The 21,936-nt window shown below is 36.5% G+C and overlaps 1 protein-coding gene across 2 annotated transcripts in view; it reads left to right on the top strand.

Moving 5' to 3' along the window:
* Positions 1–21,936, top strand: part of LOC103029908 (CD2-associated protein) — a 57,439-nt gene that overhangs the window by 6,356 nt on the left and 29,147 nt on the right. Inside the window, exons 2-6 of one of the 2 annotated variants that reach the window (XM_007245401.4) lie at positions 9,648–9,808; positions 16,237–16,453; positions 18,516–18,613; positions 19,295–19,415; positions 20,067–20,227. In XM_007245401.4, coding sequence (XP_007245463.3) covers positions 9,648–9,808; positions 16,237–16,453; positions 18,516–18,613; positions 19,295–19,415; positions 20,067–20,227 — 758 coding nt within the window. Of the gene's footprint in view, positions 1–9,647; positions 9,809–12,500; positions 12,567–16,236; positions 16,454–18,515; positions 18,614–19,294; positions 19,416–20,066; positions 20,228–21,936 lie in introns of those variants that run through there. The other variant, XM_022666236.2, reaches the window with a different exon arrangement.

Here is a 21,936-nt window from a genome sequence, read left to right as displayed (position 1 = left end):
TTTACCTAGAAGTCATGTCCCACTTCCTCACTGCATGTCTTTTATAGGATTTCCAGTGTGAGGAAATAACCACTGCATGCCTCTCCACTGTTTTAGCCACCTGTGGGCTGTTACTGCTCGAAACTATTTCCTCTGAAAAGTCAAAACAAGGGAGGGCTTTCTTCAGTTTCTGCTGTTCAGCTGACCTCTCAGAAGGTGAAAGTCGAATAAGGCCATGTAAACTTAACAGCTGATTTTGTTTGGGTGTCTGTTAGAAGTGCCAGTTGTGACAGCTGATTGTGTTCAGTTTGAGAGACGTATGCCTCGTGCGTCTGACTTTATTCAGCTCTTTGTTCGACTGTTGACACAGACTCTTCCTGTAGTTTTATGGAAAATATGCTTCGCACAAACAATGTTTGGAAGAGGGTGCTTATTCCAAGCTATCAGCATAAGTAGACGCAATCACCTTATCTGTTTTCCTCCCTGAATGGCTGATGTGGGAATATGGAGGCTGAGTGCAGTCTGAGGGTCTGGATTGGCGCCCAACTGCAGGCTGTCTCTGGCTGGGAAGCCGCGGTGCTTTGCCAAGCCTATCATTATGTCTGAGTGCTAGACTGGGCCAGTGCTGCAAGACTGTGGCTCTGAGCAGGATGGTGATGCTGAGGCATCCCCTGCCAAAGAGAGCAAAGTACATCAGCAAAATCACTTTTGTTTATGTCTCTTCTGGGCTTTAGTGGAATTCCCAAATGTTTCCACAGACTTGGTCTCATAGTGTAACTGAAACTCAAACTTCAGTAATCGGTGATGTCATGTTTGTCTCTCATGTGACCCTCAGTTGGTTACAGCTGGTGATTACAGTTTTTTTTTCCTGGAAAAATAATTGACTATAATACAGTGTTATTATAGTGGGATTGCGCTGGACCTCACTGAACTCAGAAATTACTATAAATTATAAATAATTTAGAATTCAAATAGCTTGTGTAACAGAACATTTAAAATTGCTTGTTGTACAGGTGGTACAACTAGAATGCATGTAAAAATGCATTTTTATAGATAATGTTTGGGAAATTGTCTTCATCTATGTATTGGTATATATATATATAAATATAAATATATATATATATATATATATATATATATATATATATATATATATATATATATATTTAGGTGATTCTGAGGGCTGATCAAACCGAAGTTAAGGACCAGGATTTGTGTATGCTAACCACACAAACAACATCATTACTGTTATTATTAAAATAAAAACGTGATTCTATATTTTTAACAGTAAATACAGACTACTCTAAACAGAAACATGAAGTGGAAAACGGGTAGTGTGATGGGCGATGTTAGGATAACGTTTGGAAACTAGAAGTTTGCGCTCACTTTACAGATTTTCCGTGGGATATACTATGGGTGTTCAGATTGAGGCCATTGAGGTTTTAATTCAAGATGGTACATGACTCTGTTCATCAGTGTTTCTGTACGTTTAGCAAAGAAACGGCCCCAAAGCAGAATGTTTTTCACCACCATGTTTGCCAGTGGGGATGCTGTTCTTGTTCATATCCAGCATTTCTCTGCCTCAGTTCATGGCGAGTCGATTTGATGCCAAAGAGCTCAATTTTGGTCCATTTAAACATATCACATTCTACCAAGCCTTCTCTAAATCATTCAGGTGATTATTGAAAAACTGTAGATGAGCTGTACAAGAGCCTTCTTGAGCAGAGAGACTCCAAGATATAAATCCATTACTGCAAAATTTGTTAATGTTTTTTTTGGAGACCAAACCAGCTTCTCTGAGTTTATCAGCAAACTCCTTCTGTGTATTTCTGGTCTGACACTACTGCCAGAAGTACCAGCAGTGGACTCTTTCTCATCAAGCTTTGTGCTGGTGGTCTTGTAACCCATTCCAGCTATGTGCATATCTTTTAAAAGGTCTTGTCCATGGTGGTCACATATCAAAACCTACCATATCCAGCCAGCACAGGGACATAATTTGGATATGAAAATGCATTGATTAATTCAGCTCATAAAACATTTAACATCCAAGCTAGCACCCTCCAATCCTTACTGCTGAGTTCAGATATTAGCATTGAGTGTTCTGAGTTCAGTGATTAAAGATACGTGAACTATAGCCATAATCTACATATCATTTCAAACACCAGAATCTACTAATTTAACCTGCGCTGAGCTATTTAGCTGTTTTAAAAAATGTATAGATTAATTCAGGCATGGAACTGTTTTTACCAATTAACCATTTCCATCTCTAGTTAGCTAATAGACAAATTTTCTATTTTGTTTTTCATAATAACAGCCACAGGGCAGCAAATATAAATGAAAAGATGTATACATAAACAGAGTGGATTAACTAAAATAATAAAAAAACCTTCATTCTTTGTTTTTGAACTCTCACTCTCTCTCACACACTTGTGCTGTCTCTCGCTCCTCTCTTTCTCTTCTAAGATATTATAATCCAGTAAAAAAAGCTCTAGTCTGCCAGATGGAAACCACACTAATATAATATAATATAATTTTTTTAATATAATGCTGAATGTTTTTTAAAAAGGACTACTAAATCTGAAAGGCATAAATCAATATGCGTAGGAAAACTATTTGTTGTTTAAGCACAAGCAATGATTTTTGTTCTTTATAAAGAGCCACATACCTGCTCACTGTTTGTTTCAACAGGATCCAAAAAATGGAGTCTCTCATGGTGACCATATTAAAATGAATTTCTCATGTTGGCTGTTAAATAAATTTGTTGTGTGAGAATAATTATCTTTTTTTTGTATTTTATGATTACAATTTAGAAAAAACTTTTTGTTTGGGTATCGGTACTGAATTCAACATATCACAGTGTTACCAGTATCGAAAATTTTAAAATGATACACAGCCCTAGAAATGTCCCTTCTGCTGCAAACATTAATTCATACATTGTGTGGCCCTAGTGTGTAAAGTGTGAGGTGAGGAGATGATCTATTTTGAAGTCAGACAGCAGGAGTGCACACAAATCCTTTTCCAGCAGCAGAGCTTACAGAACAGGGTCATGTAACTACACAGAGGGTTGTGAGCTGCTGAATGAATGGGACCTTTTTGCCCACGGACATGTATTGATCGAATGAAACCTTCCAGAGACCAGTGAGAGCTTTCTCATGTCCTTGGATGAGATTTGTTTTGCTAGGCATGATAATAGTTGAGGAAGTGGACTTCATGTTATTAAGACTCTCTTCAGTGCTGGCCTTTTTAACCTTTTTTTTTTTAAATGCTATTTATTTCATTGGAGCACCTGCATGGGAAAAATAATCGTTGACTAATCCAAAAAATAGTCATCAGATTAGTCAACTACCAAAATAATCATTAATTGCAGCCCTAGTAGAGAGTGCAGAAAGAGTAATTTGATTTAGTGATCATATTTGTTCAGTATCATTTGCTAGTAGATTTTCAGTAATCTTAGCTGAAGTCTACGCTGTTCATACCAGACTGTTTTAAACAAGAAAAAAAAAATTGTGTGATTTGACACGGGACCTCTGCAAAGTAATCCCTGTTTATGCTGCTTTTTTTGAGAAGAGTTTCAGAGATGTTGATGTTGATATACACATTTATAACTTCCAAAGAGACTAGAGAAATGGATAAAGCTTTCTAACTTTAAAACTAAATAATAAATTAAATAAAAATTAAGTTAAATCAGTGGATTTTAAAGTAACACATTAAGGGTCAGCTAATTGTAGCATGGCCAGCAATCACTTCTTTTTTTCTTCCCATAATAAATATGCCAGCAAATATGAATTTGAAATACTGGCCATATTGGCCAATGCAGATGTTATTTAGTTTTTTTTTTTTCAATATTATCCCATATACTGATACCAAGAGACCACTTTCTGAATCAGTTTCTCTTATTTTTATAGGTATGTTTGAGTAAAATGAACATTGTTGCTTTATTCTTTAAACTACAGACAGCATTTCTCCCAAATTCCAAGTAGAAGCAGAGCTTTCTAGCTAAGATTATAGTCATAAAGATTTAAATCAATATTTGGTGGAATAACCCTGGTTTTTAATTACAGTTTTCATGCATCTTGGCATGTTCTCCTCCACTAGTCTTACACACTGCTTTTGGATAACTTTATGCCACTCCTGGTGCAATAAATTAAAGCAAATTCAGCTTGTGATCATCCATCTTCCTCTTAATTATATTCCAGAGGTGTTCAATTTGGTAAAATCAAAGAAACTCATAATTTTTAAGTGATCTCTTATTTAATTTTTCCAGAGCTGTATACAGTACTAGGAGGAACAAGCTTACTTGTTCTGGTGTCTGTTCAGTATAAATGCAATGTAATCTAGCCTTATGTGGTTTAGTTGGTTTCTGTGTACTGTTATCTGTAGAATCTGGTGTCTCTGAACACACTATTGTTTATTTACTGTTATTACCTTTTGTCAAGTACAGACCTTAACTACCCAGTTAATTGTTGCTTAAGATCCTTAGACCTAACTGAAGTGTGTCCTGTTAAGCTGTTTTTATTCTCTTATTTTACTGTTAGGATTGAGTGGATGTATTATCTTGGGCATCACAGGGTAAATACACTCCGTCAATAGCAGTTGCTCAGGCAAGTGCTACCAATCAGTTTCTTCTCTAGCTCACGTCTGTTGTTGCCAAATTTAGCTCACTCCTCAGGCGCTGCAGTTCATGCCTCTGTTGCTGAGGACCCCGTCTGACCCAGAAAGATGGCTTGTTTGTATGTGCACTGCTGCACTGTGACGGAATATGACAGCATAGCAGAAAAAAACAGCATTATGCTGGACTGTATATGACTGAAACCCAGTGGGGTAAAAAAAAGGCTATGTCTGTGTTTGTGGGTTTGTTTCCAGTAAAAAAGATGAACACTATGAGGTTCAAGTGTAATTTTTTTGGGTAAATATTTTCTGTGTGACTCTGTACCTTTAACTGACCTACTTTTTAGAGGTTTCCTGATTCAGTTTTTCCGCCATCTAATTAAAGTAATGCTGAGTAATGTCCGATACTGATTCTGATGTGTTTTGTTTTTATTAATTAAAAAAACCCACAATTTATTAAATGAAATTACATTTATTTATAAAGCTAGTTTTGCAGCACTTACAATGGTATCATGATTTTATCTTTATCAATCATTGGTTGTTCAAATCAGCAATTTCAGTTAAATATATCATATAGCAGACAAACACAGTGATATTTGAGAAGTGAAATTAAGTTAATAGGATTTACAGAAGGTGTGCAATAATTCTTAAAACAAAAATAGCCAGGTGTATAAATTTGAGCACCCTTGTTGGCTTATTAATTTGAATACCTTTAGCACTAATTACTGGAACACAAAATGTGTGTTCATTGAAAAGCTCATTGACCCTTGACCTACATACACAGGTGGGCAATTTATGAGAAATGGTAAAGTGGCCAACTGCAAGTTTTTCTCCTCTTTGCATCTTTTCTGAAGAGTCGCAACATGGGAGCCTCAAAACACAACTCTCAAATAACCTGAAAACAAAAATTGTTCATCAACATTGTTTAGAGACAAGATACTAACAGCTCTCAGAGATTTCAGCTGTCAGTTTCCACTATGAGGAACAGAGTATGGAGTGAATTTTGTGCCAAAAGTTTTACACAAAAAAATTAAATTTGCAATCAAAATGTTAAGAATCAAAAGCAAAGTGTATGCTGCAAATTCAAAACAGAAAAAAATATATCAAATATATATTTTTAAATATACTTGGTTACTTTATTATTCTTTGCAGTTATTTGAAAATTATTTTGCCAGTCTTTGCTTTTATTTATGTGTTTTTGGGGGGATTTTTCTGTTAAAGACTTTTGCTTCTGGAATCTCTCTTTTGCTTCTGCTTCAGATTTTTGCTTCTGAGTTTTGGCACAGTTTTCACGGGTGGGCGGGGCTTAGAAGAAGGCCTTCCCCTTGAATCTCCATTGGTCATCTGGTTCTGGACTGACGGGTTCCCTGAACCCTCGTCTGAGACTGACCACGCCCCCAAACACCCCGCCAGCTTCAAGCGTCCTTCCAAACACGGAGTGAACAGCAGCTTCCAGCAAACAGCAACAGCAGCAGATACTTTTACAATTAAATATTATACAAACGTTATGTTTAATGTTATATTATTCTCTGTTTCACTCTATTTAAAAGCTCACATTAGCGAGAATATTCAAGTATGATAGTTACCTTGTCAGTGAGCTAGTGAGTTAGCTAGTTACCTACTCAGTGAGCTAGTGAGTTAGCTAGTTACCTACTCAGTGAGCTAGTGAGTAACCTAGCCAGTGAAGTAGTGAGTTACATAGTAAGTGTGCTACTCAGTTAGCTACTTACCTACTCTGTGAGCTAGTGAATTATATAGTTACCTATTCAGTGAACTAGTGAGTTACCTAGCCAGCAAACTAGTGAGTTATCTAGCCAGTGAACTAGTGAGTTAGTTACCTACTCAGTGAGCTAAGTTAGCTAATTACCTAATCAGTAAACTAGTGAGTAACCTATTCAGTGAGCTAGTGAGTTAGCTAGTCAGTGACCTAGTGAATTAGATTGTTACCTAGTCAGTGAACTAGTGAGTTACCTACTCAGTGGGCTAATGAGTTAGCTGGTTACTTACTCAGTGAGCTAGTGAGTTACCTCAGACAGTGAACTAGTGAGTTAACTTACATAGCCAATGATCTAGAACAAGTGAGTTACATAGTAAGTGTGCTACTCAGTTAGCGACTTACTTACTCAGTGAGCTAGTGAATTAGATAGTTGCCTATTCAGTGAACTAGTGAGTTACCTAGCCAGCAAACTAGTGAGTTATCTAGCAAGTGAACTAGTGAGTTAGTTACATACTCAGTGAGCTATTAAGTTAGCTAATTGCCTCAAAAGTGAGCAAATGAGTTACCTAGTGAGTGAACTAGTGAGTTACCTACTTAGTGAACTAGTAAGAGTTATCTAGTCATTGAGCTAGTGAGTTAGCTAGTTACCTACTTTGTGCATGAATATTTAGCACATCTCGCTAATGTGAGCTTTTAAATGGAGTGAAACAGAGAATAATATAACATTAAGCATAATGTTTGTATAATATTTAATTGTAAAAGTATCTGCTGCTGTTTGCTGGAAGCTGCTGTTCACTGCGTTTTTGGAAGGACGCTTGAAGCTGGCGGGGTGTTTGAGGGCGTGGTCAGTCTCAGAGGAGGGTTCAGGGAACCGTCAGTCCAGAACCAGCTGACCAATGGAAATTCAGGGGGAAGGCCTTCTTCTAAGCCCCGCCCACCCGTGAAAACTGTGCCAAAACTCAGAAGCAAAAATCTGAAGCAGAAGCAAACAAGAGATTCCAGAAGCAAAAGTCTGTAACAGAAAAATCCCCAAAAAATCCCACAGAAAATTCACAAAAACACATAAATAAAAGCAAAGACTGGCAAAATCCAAACAGAAATAATTTTCAAATAACTGCAAAGAATAATAAAGTAACCAAGTATATTTAAAAATATATATTTGATATATTTTTTTCTGTTTTGAATTTGCAACATACACTTTTTGCTTTTGATTCTTAACATTTTGATTGCGGATTTTATTTTTTTGCGTAAAACTTTTGGCACAAAATTCACTCCATAACAGAGTGAGGAAATGGAAGAACACAGGCACAGTTCTAGTTAAGGCCAAAAAAATCTCAGATAAGCAAAGGAGATGGATGGTGAGAACAGTCATGATCAACCCACATACCAGCTCCAAAAACCTACATCATCATCTTACTGCAGATGTAGTCCCTGTGCATCATTCAGCTATTCAGTGCACTTTACACAAGGAGAGGCTGAATGAGAGAGTAATGCATAAGAAGACTTTTCTGAGCACACGCCACAAACAAAATTGGTTGAGGTATGCTAAAGCACATTTGGAGGAGTCAGCTTCATTTTGGAATAAGGTTTTGTGGACTGATGAAACTAAAATTGAGTTATTTAGAGGGCGTTATGCATGGAAAGCTATAAGAAGTGATCAGAGGCTGTTATTTCTGCAAAAGGCGGATCTATTAAAAATATTGATGTCTTTTTTTGTTGGGTGCCCAAATTTATACACCTGCCTAATTTTGTTTATAGAATTATTGCACACTTTCTGTGAAGCCTATACACTTAATTTCACTTCTCAAATATCATTGTGTTCATCTGATATATGATATATTTAGCTTAAATTTTAAAGCTTATCTGAACAATCAATGATTTACAAAGAAAAATCATGAAAATTATCAGGGATGCCCAACATTTTTTATACCTCTGTACATCTAGTAATGAGACAAAGGATCATAGAACATGAAAGCTTCGGTGAGCAAGCCCAGGTAATCATGGCAAGAAAAACTCTATCAGAGATAGTGGGAGCAGTGAAGTATGACCGTTATTCTGAGGCAGGTAGCTTGGCAATGGGTTGGTTGTCTGAAGTGAGTAGCTGAAAAGACCTTATTAATGAAGCAGGCATCAGACTGCTGTATGAATGGAAATAAGCACCTGTCACCTTGTTAGTGTGTTTTAATATCTAATAATCCAGATCATTTAGAAAAGTCAGCTCCCTGCTAATTTGTTTGGCCTAACCCCCCCCCCCCCCCCCCCTACTACAAATCAAACTACAGATGATAAAGAAATGGTTTACCTTTATTTTTAATGTACTTAAACTTTTAATTTTGGGGTTCAAGTGCAGAAACTAAGCCGTAAACAAGTCCCAGAAAGTTATTGGGAACAGAACTTTGAAGGAGCTCTTAAATTTTTTTTTTATAATTAATTATAGATTCTCATCGGAGACCGATAAAGCTGGAGTTTTTAGAAACGGTAGGATTTCCTTCTAGCCAAATATATGCTTTATGTGCAATTTATGCAAGATTTAATGTTGCACGTGGCGCCTGGTGTCGTGTCCTCCTCCAGATATCTAGTGATTCTTTGGTGCATTATACAGTTGTGGTAAAGCAATTTCTAAAAAGAATTTGCAGCTTGTTATCACATACATCTTTTTCACTGTACACATGGGCACCATGTCTCTTGCAATAAACATCTGCGATTACCTTCAACCGGCAGCAGCTTTGTTAATTACGTTAACACAACAATTTAAATAAATTTAAGGGTCTACCTGTTTAATATCTATTACATAATACATCAGTAAGGACTTTTCTTTTTCAGGACATTTAAAACAGTTGTTCTGGCTATGGCAAATATTTGTTAAATTGCTCTGATTGATTTCCCATCTTCTCTCAGCTTCACAGTTTTCACCCATAGACAGCTCTCTGTTTTTCATGCTGGTTACTCCTTTCATTTTAAAATCATAGTCTGCACAGATAAAACCCAAATCTGAAACTGAACATGGATTTCCCTGCTGTTTATTATTTGAATAATCAATTTATCAGGATACACCTGGGCAACAAAACACACGACAGTCACATGTTCCAATACTTTTGCTTAAAAAAAAAAAGTTCTTTTAGACAAAAGGTGCTATCTTGTGAACTGCTGTGTCAGATCCCAATGTAAATTATTTAACCCAATAAAGGTATGTAGGGAAATGTATGTGTTTATGTATGTAGGGAAAGGGCTATGTCTGTATTTCTATTTCAGTAAAGTTTTCTGTATCAAAATCCCATTTAATGGTAAAAATGTGCTTGTTTTCTTAATTAAACTAATTAATCTTTCTTATTCTTCTTTGTAGTTGAAGTGGTGGTGGAGTATGAGTATGAAGCTGCCCATGAAGATGAGTTGACTCTCAGGCAAGGAGACATAATCAAGAATGTTCGGCGAATTGAGGAAGAGGGATGGATGGAAGGTGACCTTAATGGACGAAGAGGCCTTTTCCCAGACAACTTTGTCAAGGTGAAATATAAATACTTATTATAGTGTATGCCTGCAAACCTATTTGAGCACATAAACACAACTATGTTTTTTATGTAGATTATGCTTTTAGAAGATGGTAAGTATTTCATATGTTAATTTCAAAATTATGCTTTATTGACAGTTATCACCTAAAAAGATAAGAAACAGTAAAAACTGGCTTGAGATGAGGATCAATAACTCTCCCTTTTTTTTTTTAAGAACTGTTGTGCAGCCGACTAACATAGCCACTTGATTTGGCTCACATTTTCCTCCTCCTCTTAATTCAGTTTCAGTACAGGTCAGAGTATATGCAGTACTAGTCAAATGTTCTGACACACCTTTTCATTTAATGTATAAAACATATTCTGGTTTATTTAAAAATTTTCGCTGTCATAAATCATAAACTGAAAGAAAACCTGTGAATGAGAATGAGGTGTGTCCAGACTTTTGACTGACACAGTACATAGAACATACACATATGTGCATTTGAGGCATTGCTATGAAAAATACAAACAGTCACCATCACCACCAGTATTTTAAAGTATTATTCCATCGTTTCATTCTTTTTAAAATGTCTAGTTGTGGCCTCTAGTATGAATAATTGTAATGTGATCCATTTTCTGTGGGAAAAAAGTGCTCAGGTGTTTCTATTTAGCCCTGCTTTATTTCACTGAATTAGTGGTCTCTGAAAAAAGACAGGATTTCGGCTCTTGCTCATAAATATTCATACATGCAAACATATGGCCTTTGATTGGCTAACAGCACTGCAGCAGAAAACGCCTACCTGCCTCCCTCCAACAGTCAATTTTACAGCTATAAAAATTTAAACTAAAGGACAAAGTTTTCAGAGATACAGCCTATATTATAAAGATATAGCACTGAGTGCTAGTTAAGTTAAGTTAACCCTAAACTTCACTTAATGTCAGACTATTAATGCCGCGACGCCGCTAGCCCCACGGATCCTCCCCACTTCCTGCAGCCACGTGGATTCCCTTACTCCCGCGGATTCCTCGCCTCTCTTCCCGCGGCCGCGCAGAATTTAGCAGAAGGAGTCCTTTAAGGATTTCATCAAACATTGTTAGCATCTACTGCCCTTTGAATGCTGTGTTTAAATCTTTGATTTGAATCCATAATTATGTTATGGACAAAATTATAATTATGTCATAAACATTCTATATTGGTATACTTTGTACTTTATTTTCTAATCCAGATTCATTGTGTTACAGGGGACATACTAGTATAAACCTATTACTGTGCATGGTTACATTTTGTGCTATACTAATGAAATAGAATAGTTAATTAATAGTTTGTTGACACTTCATTTACTATAGCATTCCCATATCTGTCATTTAGGACAGTCGTCTACACCAAACCATCCTTACAAAATGTAGAATCGGACACTCCAAGTTGAAGCACCAACATCTACTAACTAGAGAAGATGCTCCCAACGTGTCATCTTTGTAAAGACAGACTTACTGTAAAACACATTTTAATGGACTGCAAACCACTGCACTCAGATAGACTGAGGTTTTTTAATGAAAGTGAGATGCCAAATGTGCTTAAAACTGCAGCATCTGGAAAAATTATAAATTTTTTGACTTTTTTTAAATATAAAACATCTTTTATAATTGTTTTTTTATTTTTTATTTTTTATTTTTTATTTTTTAATGACACAGTTTGAAGAATTGGCTTAAGTACCGCCGTAAAAATGACCGTAGTGTGTCAGCACAGCGTTAAAAACCTACTCAATCAATCAATCTGTCATTTAGATCGAGTCAGGGTGCAAATAAACTGAACGGTAATATTCCTTAATATTAAATGCAGAACATTTGGCTGTTATTTTCTTTATTTGTTATTTGTCATCAGCCTTCTCTGAAATTGTTCTTGCTAATGACCACTGGAGGCATCTTCAGGCATCTTTATTTTGTTTTATCATATCATTTAATGTATCTTTACTTTTTTAAAACTAATTCTACATAATTCATAGAATCAAATAAATTCACAGGTAAAATAAAGAAATAAAGCAATACTGCAGGTGCTCCACTTGCTTGGATATAAAGTGAGCTGTAATCCTGTTGTTTTTTGGTTTTATAGTTTCTTTTGTTTAGGGCAACCTTTTTATTTTGGCCTTGTTTGTGTGCTTTGTTTTAGGTTCTGTGGGATCAAAACATTGTTGACCAGTAATATTTGTCTAAGGGATCTCCAGTATTGTGACATCAGTACTTAAAACAAGCTCTTGAAACATTATTTCTCAATCACTGCCTCTTTACAGTGGTCATTTGGAAACATCTGGAGTGTGTAGAAGTGCTTGAAACTTGCGGTAAAGTTGTTGCTTTTTGCCTTTGGGGTCCATGTGCTGATATAACCATGCTTGTAGAGGGTAACGGTACTTGTTTTCTTGCCTTCTGGCTGGGACCATAATGTGTGCTGAGCCGGACAGCTCTAAGCTATCTATGGGACTTGTCTTATGTTCGTTCTTTACTATGGGAGCATAGGGCCTGTGATATGTATATGTCTCTCTGAGTGTGGGAGAAGCTGGCTCAGTGAAGTCTGGGAGATTATAGGGAGAATTGAATATCTTACCTGTTGCCATTACTGAGTCATTGCCCTCTTCCTCCTCATTACTAGTGCAGTATTGCAACATGGGTAGTTCTTAACACTCCAAACTGAACTTTGCTCCCGGATGAAGTTTGCTGTTCTGAACATTAGCGTTAGGCTGCGGTAGAGTTTCTAACAGAAAGTCATGGATAATGAAGAGGTAAGTGAACTAACTTTAGATTTTCTTTCATATTCTTTTTTTTTCTTCATTTCTTTTAAACACCTCTTGTAGATGCTGTCACATTGTGTCCAGCCTAAATACATATTTTGAATGTTTTGTTTGAGGGTGTGGACAGTCCTTTTGTTCATTTTGTTTCTACACTTCATTTGATTGCTCCTTTTATTTACCATTGCTTAAGTGTAATAGCGAAGACAAAAAAAAAAACTAGCAGTTTTAAAGCTGGTAGTAGTTTTTACAGTACAGGTTATTATTAGATAAGAAATTAAATGTATCTGTGAATTGTGTGTTATTTGTGTATTTTTGTGCATTTAGTGAATTCTAATACTATCCATAACTTCCTTATCAGGGGTGTGCCTCTATATGGGTTTGTAGATTGTGCCATGAAAATGACAGCACTGTGTCTGGCAACTGGATTTAAGATTTTAATTTTTTTTCTTGTGTTTTGAGACCTCAGAGGTCAGGAAGGCCTTCCTTAAATCATTACTTGTTTAAAGGAAGTAAACAGGCAACACAAGTGCTCAGTCAGCAGTACGGACAGGAAGTTTCCAGCGGATGTAGCTTACGGCATTTCCCATTCTCTGTCGGGGATTCAGGAAGCCAAGGTCTTCATGCTTCATGCCATTCTCTTTTCCCCCTGACTCATTGTGTGTCTAGTGACCAAGAGACCTTTTCTTGTTTAGACACATTCTTAGAATGCTGCAGCTTTTTTATTGTTGTTCTAGGCAGTTTTAAATGCATTTAACTGGACTGCTCTGACAATTATGTTGTGACAATTCATATTAAAGTATGAAACGATTCCACATACAGTTTTGCTTAGAAGTTTACAAACATTCACAATGGTCAGAAATACCATGGCAGCATTGGGCTGTTAATCATTTCTTTTCTTGTTCTTGTGGAGATAAGGGTGTAACGGTACAGAAAATTCACACCTCGGTATAAACCCCATGGTTCGATACGTTTTCGGTACAGTTGGTGGAAAAAAAGAGGCTGGGCATTCTGTATAGCCTCACCTTTGTTCCCTTTATTATAACAGTGGAACTTTATTACATAACCATGTACTGCTGGGCGGTATACCGGTTATTTCGGTTTACCGCGGGGTGAACTTGAACCGGTATGCGTTTCTCTCATACCACCATATCACTAGAGGGCGCTGCGGAGTGCTGTGCAGAACAGAACCGTCAAAGAAAAGAGTAAAGCGCTGGTCTAGCTCTGTCCTGCAGAGAAATCAGAACACCTCCTGCTTCTGTTTCTACTGTATGAGTGTTTTTATCCCAGTAAATAAGAGCAGCAACTACAGCCCTTTTAAATATAGTAATAATGTAGCTTGAATGTTTTTGTTAACTGGAGAAAGAAGGGAATTGTAGCTGATTTCAATTCTGTAATGCCTCTAATGGCTTCAGAAATAACAGCAAATTGATATTAAACTTGTAGTGCAATAGAACTTATAAGAAATATCTCTTTGACTACTTAAACATTGAGTATTTTAGGTTTGTTTATAGTGTTTGTCGAACTATTTATAAAAATATTTAATTTTGTAAAGGGAGCCTTGTTTAATTTGTTAGTGTATCTATTTTAAGGTCTATTGTTTACATTCTTTAGCTATTTTTCTGATGATAAAGTCTGATTTCTTCATATTTCATGGAACAAAGTAAACCCAAGTACTAATCAAAGCCTTAATTTAAAGCCTTAGTGTTTTATATTATATGTACTCCTTACAGTACAGTAACTCGCAAACCTATATTAAAACCCAGTCATGCAAAAAATAATACTTTTTTTTTTATATAAAAATACTGTGAAACCTCCAGAATCTTGAAAAATACAGTTATATGCATTTTTGCCCATACCGCCCAGCACTATACCAATGTTTTGTTTGAGAGAGACAGAGAGAGAGAGCGATACGAGCGAATCCGCTGCGTTTCTGCCCATGCTCTTTGCTTGTGTGCTCCATGTTTCCAGTCAGAGCTAAAATTCCAGGGCAGGCTATGGGCTAAGTCAGTTGCGAGTCGCTAATAGTAACAGTGCTACAGCTGCACTTTTCGGGTGCAACACTCCATTAATTCCGTATTTCGTTCATTGGTTCCACAAGTCTCCTATAGACTGCCTGTACCCGTGTATTCTGCGTGCGTTTGTGCGAACCAAACCGTGACCCCCGGTACCGTGACGGTTCGTAAAGAATACACTTACCGTTACACCCATATGTGGAGAGTAAGTGTAGTTTGTAGTAAAGCAGTGCTGGAAGAGACCATGTTACTGCACTTAATTCTGCAGCATTTACACAACACTGCATGTTCAAACTTTCATCATAATAACTAGAAAACGATACAGAGTACTCCTATACCCTTAAAAGACCCTTAGAAACTGGAGAAAACTGGTACACAAAGAGGTCTGGCTGCCCCACATGGCAATGCCTGTAGCTTAACATTAGACTGAGTTTCAGTTTCAGCAGTGAAGAGAAGATTTAGAGGTCTAAAAGAGGAAAAGTGGCAGGAATAAAGTAATTGCTAAGATGATAAAAAATAATTAAAAGTAGTGGAGCTTGAAGGTGCTTCTTACTTGAAAGGCAATCTCTCAGTCGATGGTGATGTACAACTCAAGCTTCCAGTTAATTTGGAAGCCTGTGCTTTTGGTTTTTCATGACAATCTGATTCAGTTTCCTCTCAGCTGACGTTGATTGTTTGGATCTTGCACATCCCAATAATGTGTAGTTAATTATAATCGAGTAAAAGTTGAGCACTGCTGAATAAAAAAATCTAAATGTTGAATTAAAAAAATATTTTTGTTAAAATATTTGTTTTAAATTAATTCGTCCTAGAAAAGTCCAACATTGCCATTATCTTTTTGTTTATGATTAGTATAGGTAAACTTCCGACCATATCTATGAATGTGGGACATTTAAAATAGCGTGTTATGAATAAGAACAGCTGTGCTATTGTGGGGTATGTTTCTGAAGATATATATCATTTGGTAATTTATATAGAAATCTGTTCATTTCTGCCCTCTCAAACTTAGTAGTCAAAGGCAACAAATCTGTCAAAATTTCAGACCATCCTACCTGTGGTTTCAGACAGCCATTTGATAGCAGAGGTTTCCTGCATTTTAAATAATTGACTAAAGCTTTAAATAATGAATCATAGTCTGTTTCAGTAGACACTTTGCTAGTGAACAAATTGAATCATTTGAATGAGGGTATTCCTTGTAGCCTGGAGGGCACATAATTGCTTTGTCAATTGCTGGTTTGATAACTCTTAGAACAGGCATTTTTTGGCAAAGATTAAAAGAGTTCGAATGGGCCAGGCAACCATTCATTGAGAAGTGCCCAGAGTTAAGCTGAAAATGACTGAACTGAGTTACAGAGGTAGATTATAATTGACTGTTTCTGCATCAGCTGCTTCATGTTTATTTTGATGACACAGAAAGACTTAAAAGGGTGAAGGATATTTGATGCATAATAATAATTAGTCACCCTGAAGAAAGGAAACGTTTTAATGGTTTCTCTTTTGCTTTCATCTAGAAAGCACTGTCAGCAGTGGGCCTTTGTTTCCTATTTCAAAGTGGGCTGGTGATTTTGCTGCGTTGAAAGAGTATTCTGTAAATCTCTCTGAAGCACTGCCCCTTTTAATCTTTTATCTGTTGATTTTTTTTTATTTAGGAAGTAAGAAAAGAACCAGTGAAAGAGGAGGTGAAAGAAGCCAAGGAGGTGAAGGAGGCAAAGGAGACGAAGGAGGTGAAGGAGGTGAAGGAGGTGAAAGAGAATGCGCAACCCCAGCGAAGGTCGGCTGGGAACGTAGCCAGTTTGGTGCAGAGGATCAGCACTTATGGCATCCCAACAGGAGGTCTAGGCTTCCAGCCCCGTTCCTCCAAAAAGAGTGAGTCTCTGTTGTCTTAGAGTGCATCAGCTGGACGTTTAATGAACTGTTATTGAAATATTGTATGTTGGAGGTGGCTAGAGTCAATGTACTTATATTTGGTGTCATAATTAAAGGACCAATATGTAACTAATTTTTTGTAGTAAATAATAAAATGATCAGGATGTATCATCAGTTATTAAGGAAACACGCTGGGTGAAAGCACTGGCAGCTCTTGTGAGCAGAGCTTCAGCAGTAAATTCCTATTTTAAGTGTGTAGTCCGTCCCAGAGTTTGTGTCAGTTTTGTCCTCTGACTCCTCCTGCTGCTCGTTCCCCAACACTAACTCCACCCCTGAGGTTGCCAGCACCCACACTACACTACAGAGATGTAGTGTACAGCAAAGGAGCTAGCTAGCAGAGCTGGTTCAGTTAAACCTCAGCTAACAGGTTAGATAATTTAGTCAGGAAATTTATCACCACCACCTAGAAACCAATAGTTAGCCTCTATAGTGATTTGGTTTAGCTTTCAATGTGTTTATATATTGAGTGGTTTGTTATGTCCAAAACGATTAATGGTAAACGTTACTTATGGCCATCCCCAGCAACTATCTAGCTATTTAGCTGTTTAGCCGTCAATATAACACTGGATACAGGTTTTAGAAGAGTCTCTTTCCATTCTTTGTTTCTCTTACCAGTCTGAACTGGCTTTGCTAAGCTAAGCAGTAAATTACTAGGACCTGTAAAGTAGTAACTCCAGCTCTGGGTTGTGTATTTTTGGAGCAGTGGGATTTTTCAGGAATAACAGGCTTGGCAGCTAGCGGTGCATGAAGCTAGTTTAGCTAGCTACAGATAAAGTTCACATGAGCCGGTTTATAATATGACTTTCTTGCTGTGGTAGAAGTGACTGAACTCTTCTTTCGCTGGATTGTGTAGGTTCAGCCTGGCCCATCTGGCAACCCGATGTAGCGTTGTGTCTGGGAAGGGTTGAGCGGAGCAGACTACTCTCTGTGATGTTTTGAAATTGGACCTTTAAAACTATTAAAAGTGAAATAACACTTATCATCACTTTAGGCTCAAATTGTTCAAAATGATAGGACTTCAAAACAAATTCCATGTTTTCCTTTGTAGCAGTAATAGGAAATATTTTATACAAATTTTCTTCTTCGTTTTAATGTGTAGATTAGTTTTAGCCCCAACCTTACAAGTCTTGTTTTTATTTAATTTTTTCCCCTGGTAAAATTAAGCATTTTACACCTGAGGTAAAACACTTAATGACTTTTTACAGCCTCATTGCTCTAATCTGGCTTGTTGTGGTAACTCAAAACCTAAAAGCTCAGAATTTAAAAAAGAAGAGCCTTTACTTCCTTGTGTCATCCATGTTACCCTTAAGCCATCACCATTTCCTTCATATGGGAAGGATAGATGACACTGAGAAAAAAAAAAACTTAATCTGCATCTAGTCAAGGCCAGTGGTTTCATTTCTCTTTAACTGACTTGGTCTGTTAAGTTGGACTGGTATTGGTTCATACGGTCTCATCTTCATATAGACAGATTCAAGTTTCTTATATATATATATATATATATATATATATATATATATATATATATATATATATATATATATATAAAAGCACTGGCATAGAACTGGTACTTTGTATCTTCTCCAATAGTTTTGTTTGGTTATTTGATATCTTTAGTACAATTTGACTATTGAGAACTTATGAGAACTTCAGTCAGTTAAGCACTGTTTAACTAATCTATATTAGTACTGATGGCAAGGTTCTCATCAGTCAGAATATTTTTTTGTTACGTGTTTTGTCTGGGAGATATGGTTGGAAATAAGAAGGCCAGTGGAACTTGCTGCTGTGTTTTCTCAGAAGTGAATCATCTGAAAAAATGTGCCCTGACAAGGTGTGGTAGGGGTGTGTGGGTGTATGTGTGTTGCTTTAAGCTCCATTTCCTGCTGAATTCTAATTCCTTGAGCCCTCTACAGGTAGTCTTGAGGTATAAACCACAACGTGGCTCAGTATGTTTCTGTTGGATAAGGTGTTCACGCTGGACTCTTCAAATCTTTTGTTGTAGAGAAGAAGCGTCAGTGCAAAGTCGTGTTTGAGTACGTACCCCAGAATGAGGATGAGCTGGAACTGAAGGTGGGCGACATCATCGAAATCACTGAAGAGGTAAGAAGCCGTTAAGCTCTGCTGCAATGCATTCAAGTTACAACTTGAAAGTTCGCCATCAAGCCTGTGCTCTGCTGTGCACAGAACGCTTTTGCACACAGCTTGTGTGTTAATGTGGATTGTTTGGTTCTCTGTGGAAATAAATCCTCCTGTAAAGCATTTATAATGTAAGCCTGTAAGCGTGTGTTAATGGTCTTGCAGGTATTGTAAATTCAGTAGCCGTTAACCTTCCAGGTTTCCGTACTTTTGTGTGAAAATATGATGAGCTTGTGTTCTCTCCTAGGGCTTTTTCATATATTAAAAACATACTTTTCAATCTTTTTTATTTTGTAATAGGAACAGCTGATAATAGGAGTTTAAAGCTTAGTTCAAAATTTTAAGTGTAGACAATTCTGTTCACATAATGACATCTGTTTCTTGTCCTGCACAGATACAGACAGTTTGTTTCCAGAGTATTTTTCAGTTGTCTATTTTAAATACCCTACAAATAATGTAATTAACAGTCAGTGGGGGCATTTAATATAATGCAATTTGCATAACCCATGCCTGCCATTCATAATTGATTTTTTTACAGTATTGAGGGGAGACTTCTGTTTAAATAACTTTTTTAAGTGAGCGTTTTTAATGGTAGCTTTGTCTTTTTTTTTTTTGTCTTTTTGTGTGTGTGTGTCTGTGTGGCAGGTTGAGGAAGGCTGGTGGAGCGGAAGTATGAATGGGAAGTCTGGTCTTTTTCCGTCTAACTTTGTCAAAGAAGTCGAGATGAACGAAGAAGAAGAAATCAGCGATGTTCCCGATGATCCAGGTACTGTCTACAAACCTGTGTGCTGCTTTAACTTCTCCATTAGGACATGTCGTAACATGAACACGCTCAAAGGAGGGATTTGTTGATGTTTTTTCTGCGTGCGTGTGCATGTGCGTGTTTGTATTAGATTACTTTCAACACACACTTACCTGCAGTTTGGTCTTATGTTTTAATTTGAAGCTTTAATTGGATCATTTTCTAGGACAGGACACTTAGAAGACTAATTGTTTATTTTATATGGTGAAGAAATGCCTGAAGTGTTTAGACAGAGCTGAGTGTTAAACAAACAACTGTGAAGACGTGTTTATTCCAGCAGAAGCAAATTTGAAATAGATTTTAATTCGTAAATGCTGGTATAAGCTTCATAAAACAGAAAACAGGAGGTTAGATTGGCATGATTGGATTTAATTATTCACTTTATAACCTGAAAGTAAACTACTTCTATAACACTGCAGCTATGAAAGCTTTAGCTGTATAAACTAGCACTTTGTGACCGCTAGCTTTTATGCTGATAATACTGATCTCAAAGTGGTTAAACTTCCCAACTATATTCTACTGGTTTTTAATGCTAATGATTCTTTCATAACGAAAATGATCTTTCAACTTTAGTTAAAATAATGTGTTTTTGCGTGTGCATTTGTTTAACCACAGACAGTAAAGATGAGGCCATGAGCCCAACTTCTCCTCACCCTGGAAATGGGGTTATTGCACAGCCTAAAAAGGTCAAAGGAGTCGGCTTCGGAGACATTTTCCGAGACTCTGTGAAACTCAAAGTGCGACTGCCGTCAGAGACTGAGGACAAGAAAGAAAAAGTAAGCTCATCCTTCCTTTGCTTTAAAGCTTCTTGGTAAACTACTAAAACTGGCATGTTATTTACTGGGCTTTTAAAAGTTTCCTCGTCAGCATCTGCTTGTTTTATTTTTATTTTTATTTTTTAAATTAAACACACTTTTATTGTTTAAATTCATATTAATATATTAAATGTATATTTCAGTTCAGTTAATCAATAATAGCACAACTAACTAGTCTGTATGTAATATTATTCAGGGACCTTTCTAAGAACTGCTTCCATTTAGTCCAAAATGCAGTCACTGTGAGTCTGACAAGAATTTCTTCCATTTTTGTCTTTACAGCATTTGAGTATTATGCACTAACTCTGCATAAATAGCAGTAAAATCCTTTAGAAGCTCAAACCTTATTTTCAATGATTTCGTTATTTGTGAAGACAGACTATCTGAGCTTAAATTCAATGCTCACCTCAGAGTTAAATTAAGTGGATTGTTTTTAGTGTCTTGTATATCATTTCTATAGTATGGTTGTAATGCTGTTTTTAATGCCCTTAACATACCCAAACACTGGTCTCTTCAACATAATTCCCATGCAGTACCTGATGAACATGCAGTGATAGAAGCATGTCTTTCTTTGTGCAAATGTGCAAATAAATTCACTTTATCATATCTAAATCGTATATAATGAGGTTTTAATAAAAATATAAAAAAACATTTTGATTCAAGTGGATGTAACATGTAGGTGGAAATGAACAGTATGCTGCAGAGATGTTAGAAACAACATTTTTTGTGTACTGCTTATATTACATTACTTCATTAAAGAGCTGCTTGTATTGCAAAGTTGAAATACTCTGTATCTAATTATGTATATAGTGTATTGAAAAAAAAAAAGTGTTTGGAAGTGATTGCCGACGTTTTAAAGAGATGGGATTAATCATCCTATTGGTGCCAGCGCCACTGGTAGACGGATGCATGATGTAGGCCTACATTGTAGAAACCACATACTGAAAACACTTGGTTAATATTTCTTATAGCCTTCCCATGCTATGTTGGTGTCATTTGCTACAGTTGCTTAGAAGAGGCCATTGTTGCTAAGCTTTAGCTCAAGACTTGTAAAGTCAAAGAATATATAAAGCTTGGAAATTCAATCCAGCTGACAGTTCCTAATTTAACTTTGTTAAAAATAAATGCTTTGTGAATGTCCAAGAATGTGCACTCTCCACACTGATGATTTGTTTTCTGTTATAAATCATAGTAATTCCATTAGCATTCCCCTAAAATATTGTTATATAGCTTGTTTTGAGACATTTCTTTTTGTTGTGTGTGCACTGCAGCAAACTTTAGCCCCAGCAAAGAATTTTCAAGTTGTCTGGGAGCATCAAGTAAACACATCCAGTGAGAGGGAAAAAGCCAGTAACACACTTATACTAACTGACCTCATCGGATTGAGTCATCAGGGACTGAAAGCATGACTGTATCATAAGAGCGAACATTATAAATAAGAAAACCTTTCTGAAGTTCCAAAATTAGTGATTACAATATTATAAATTCAGTTTCATCCTTGTTATAATTTATTACTATTATTTTAATATCAATAATGGCTTTTTTTCTTTTTTTTTAGCTGCATTTTTTCCCCTCTCATTATTGTAGTTTAATGCACAGCACATCACATGTAGCTCATTTCTCATTAAAATCAGCACATTCTCCAAATCATGTAGTTACACGAGTATATT

The sequence above is a fragment of the Astyanax mexicanus genome, chromosome 1 (genome assembly GCF_023375975.1).
Source record: "Astyanax mexicanus isolate ESR-SI-001 chromosome 1, AstMex3_surface, whole genome shotgun sequence".
Classification (NCBI taxonomy): domain Eukaryota; kingdom Metazoa; phylum Chordata; class Actinopteri; order Characiformes; family Acestrorhamphidae; genus Astyanax; species Astyanax mexicanus.
The sequence above is the reverse complement of the archived record's forward strand: the minus strand, read 5'-3'. Positions and strand labels throughout refer to the sequence as shown.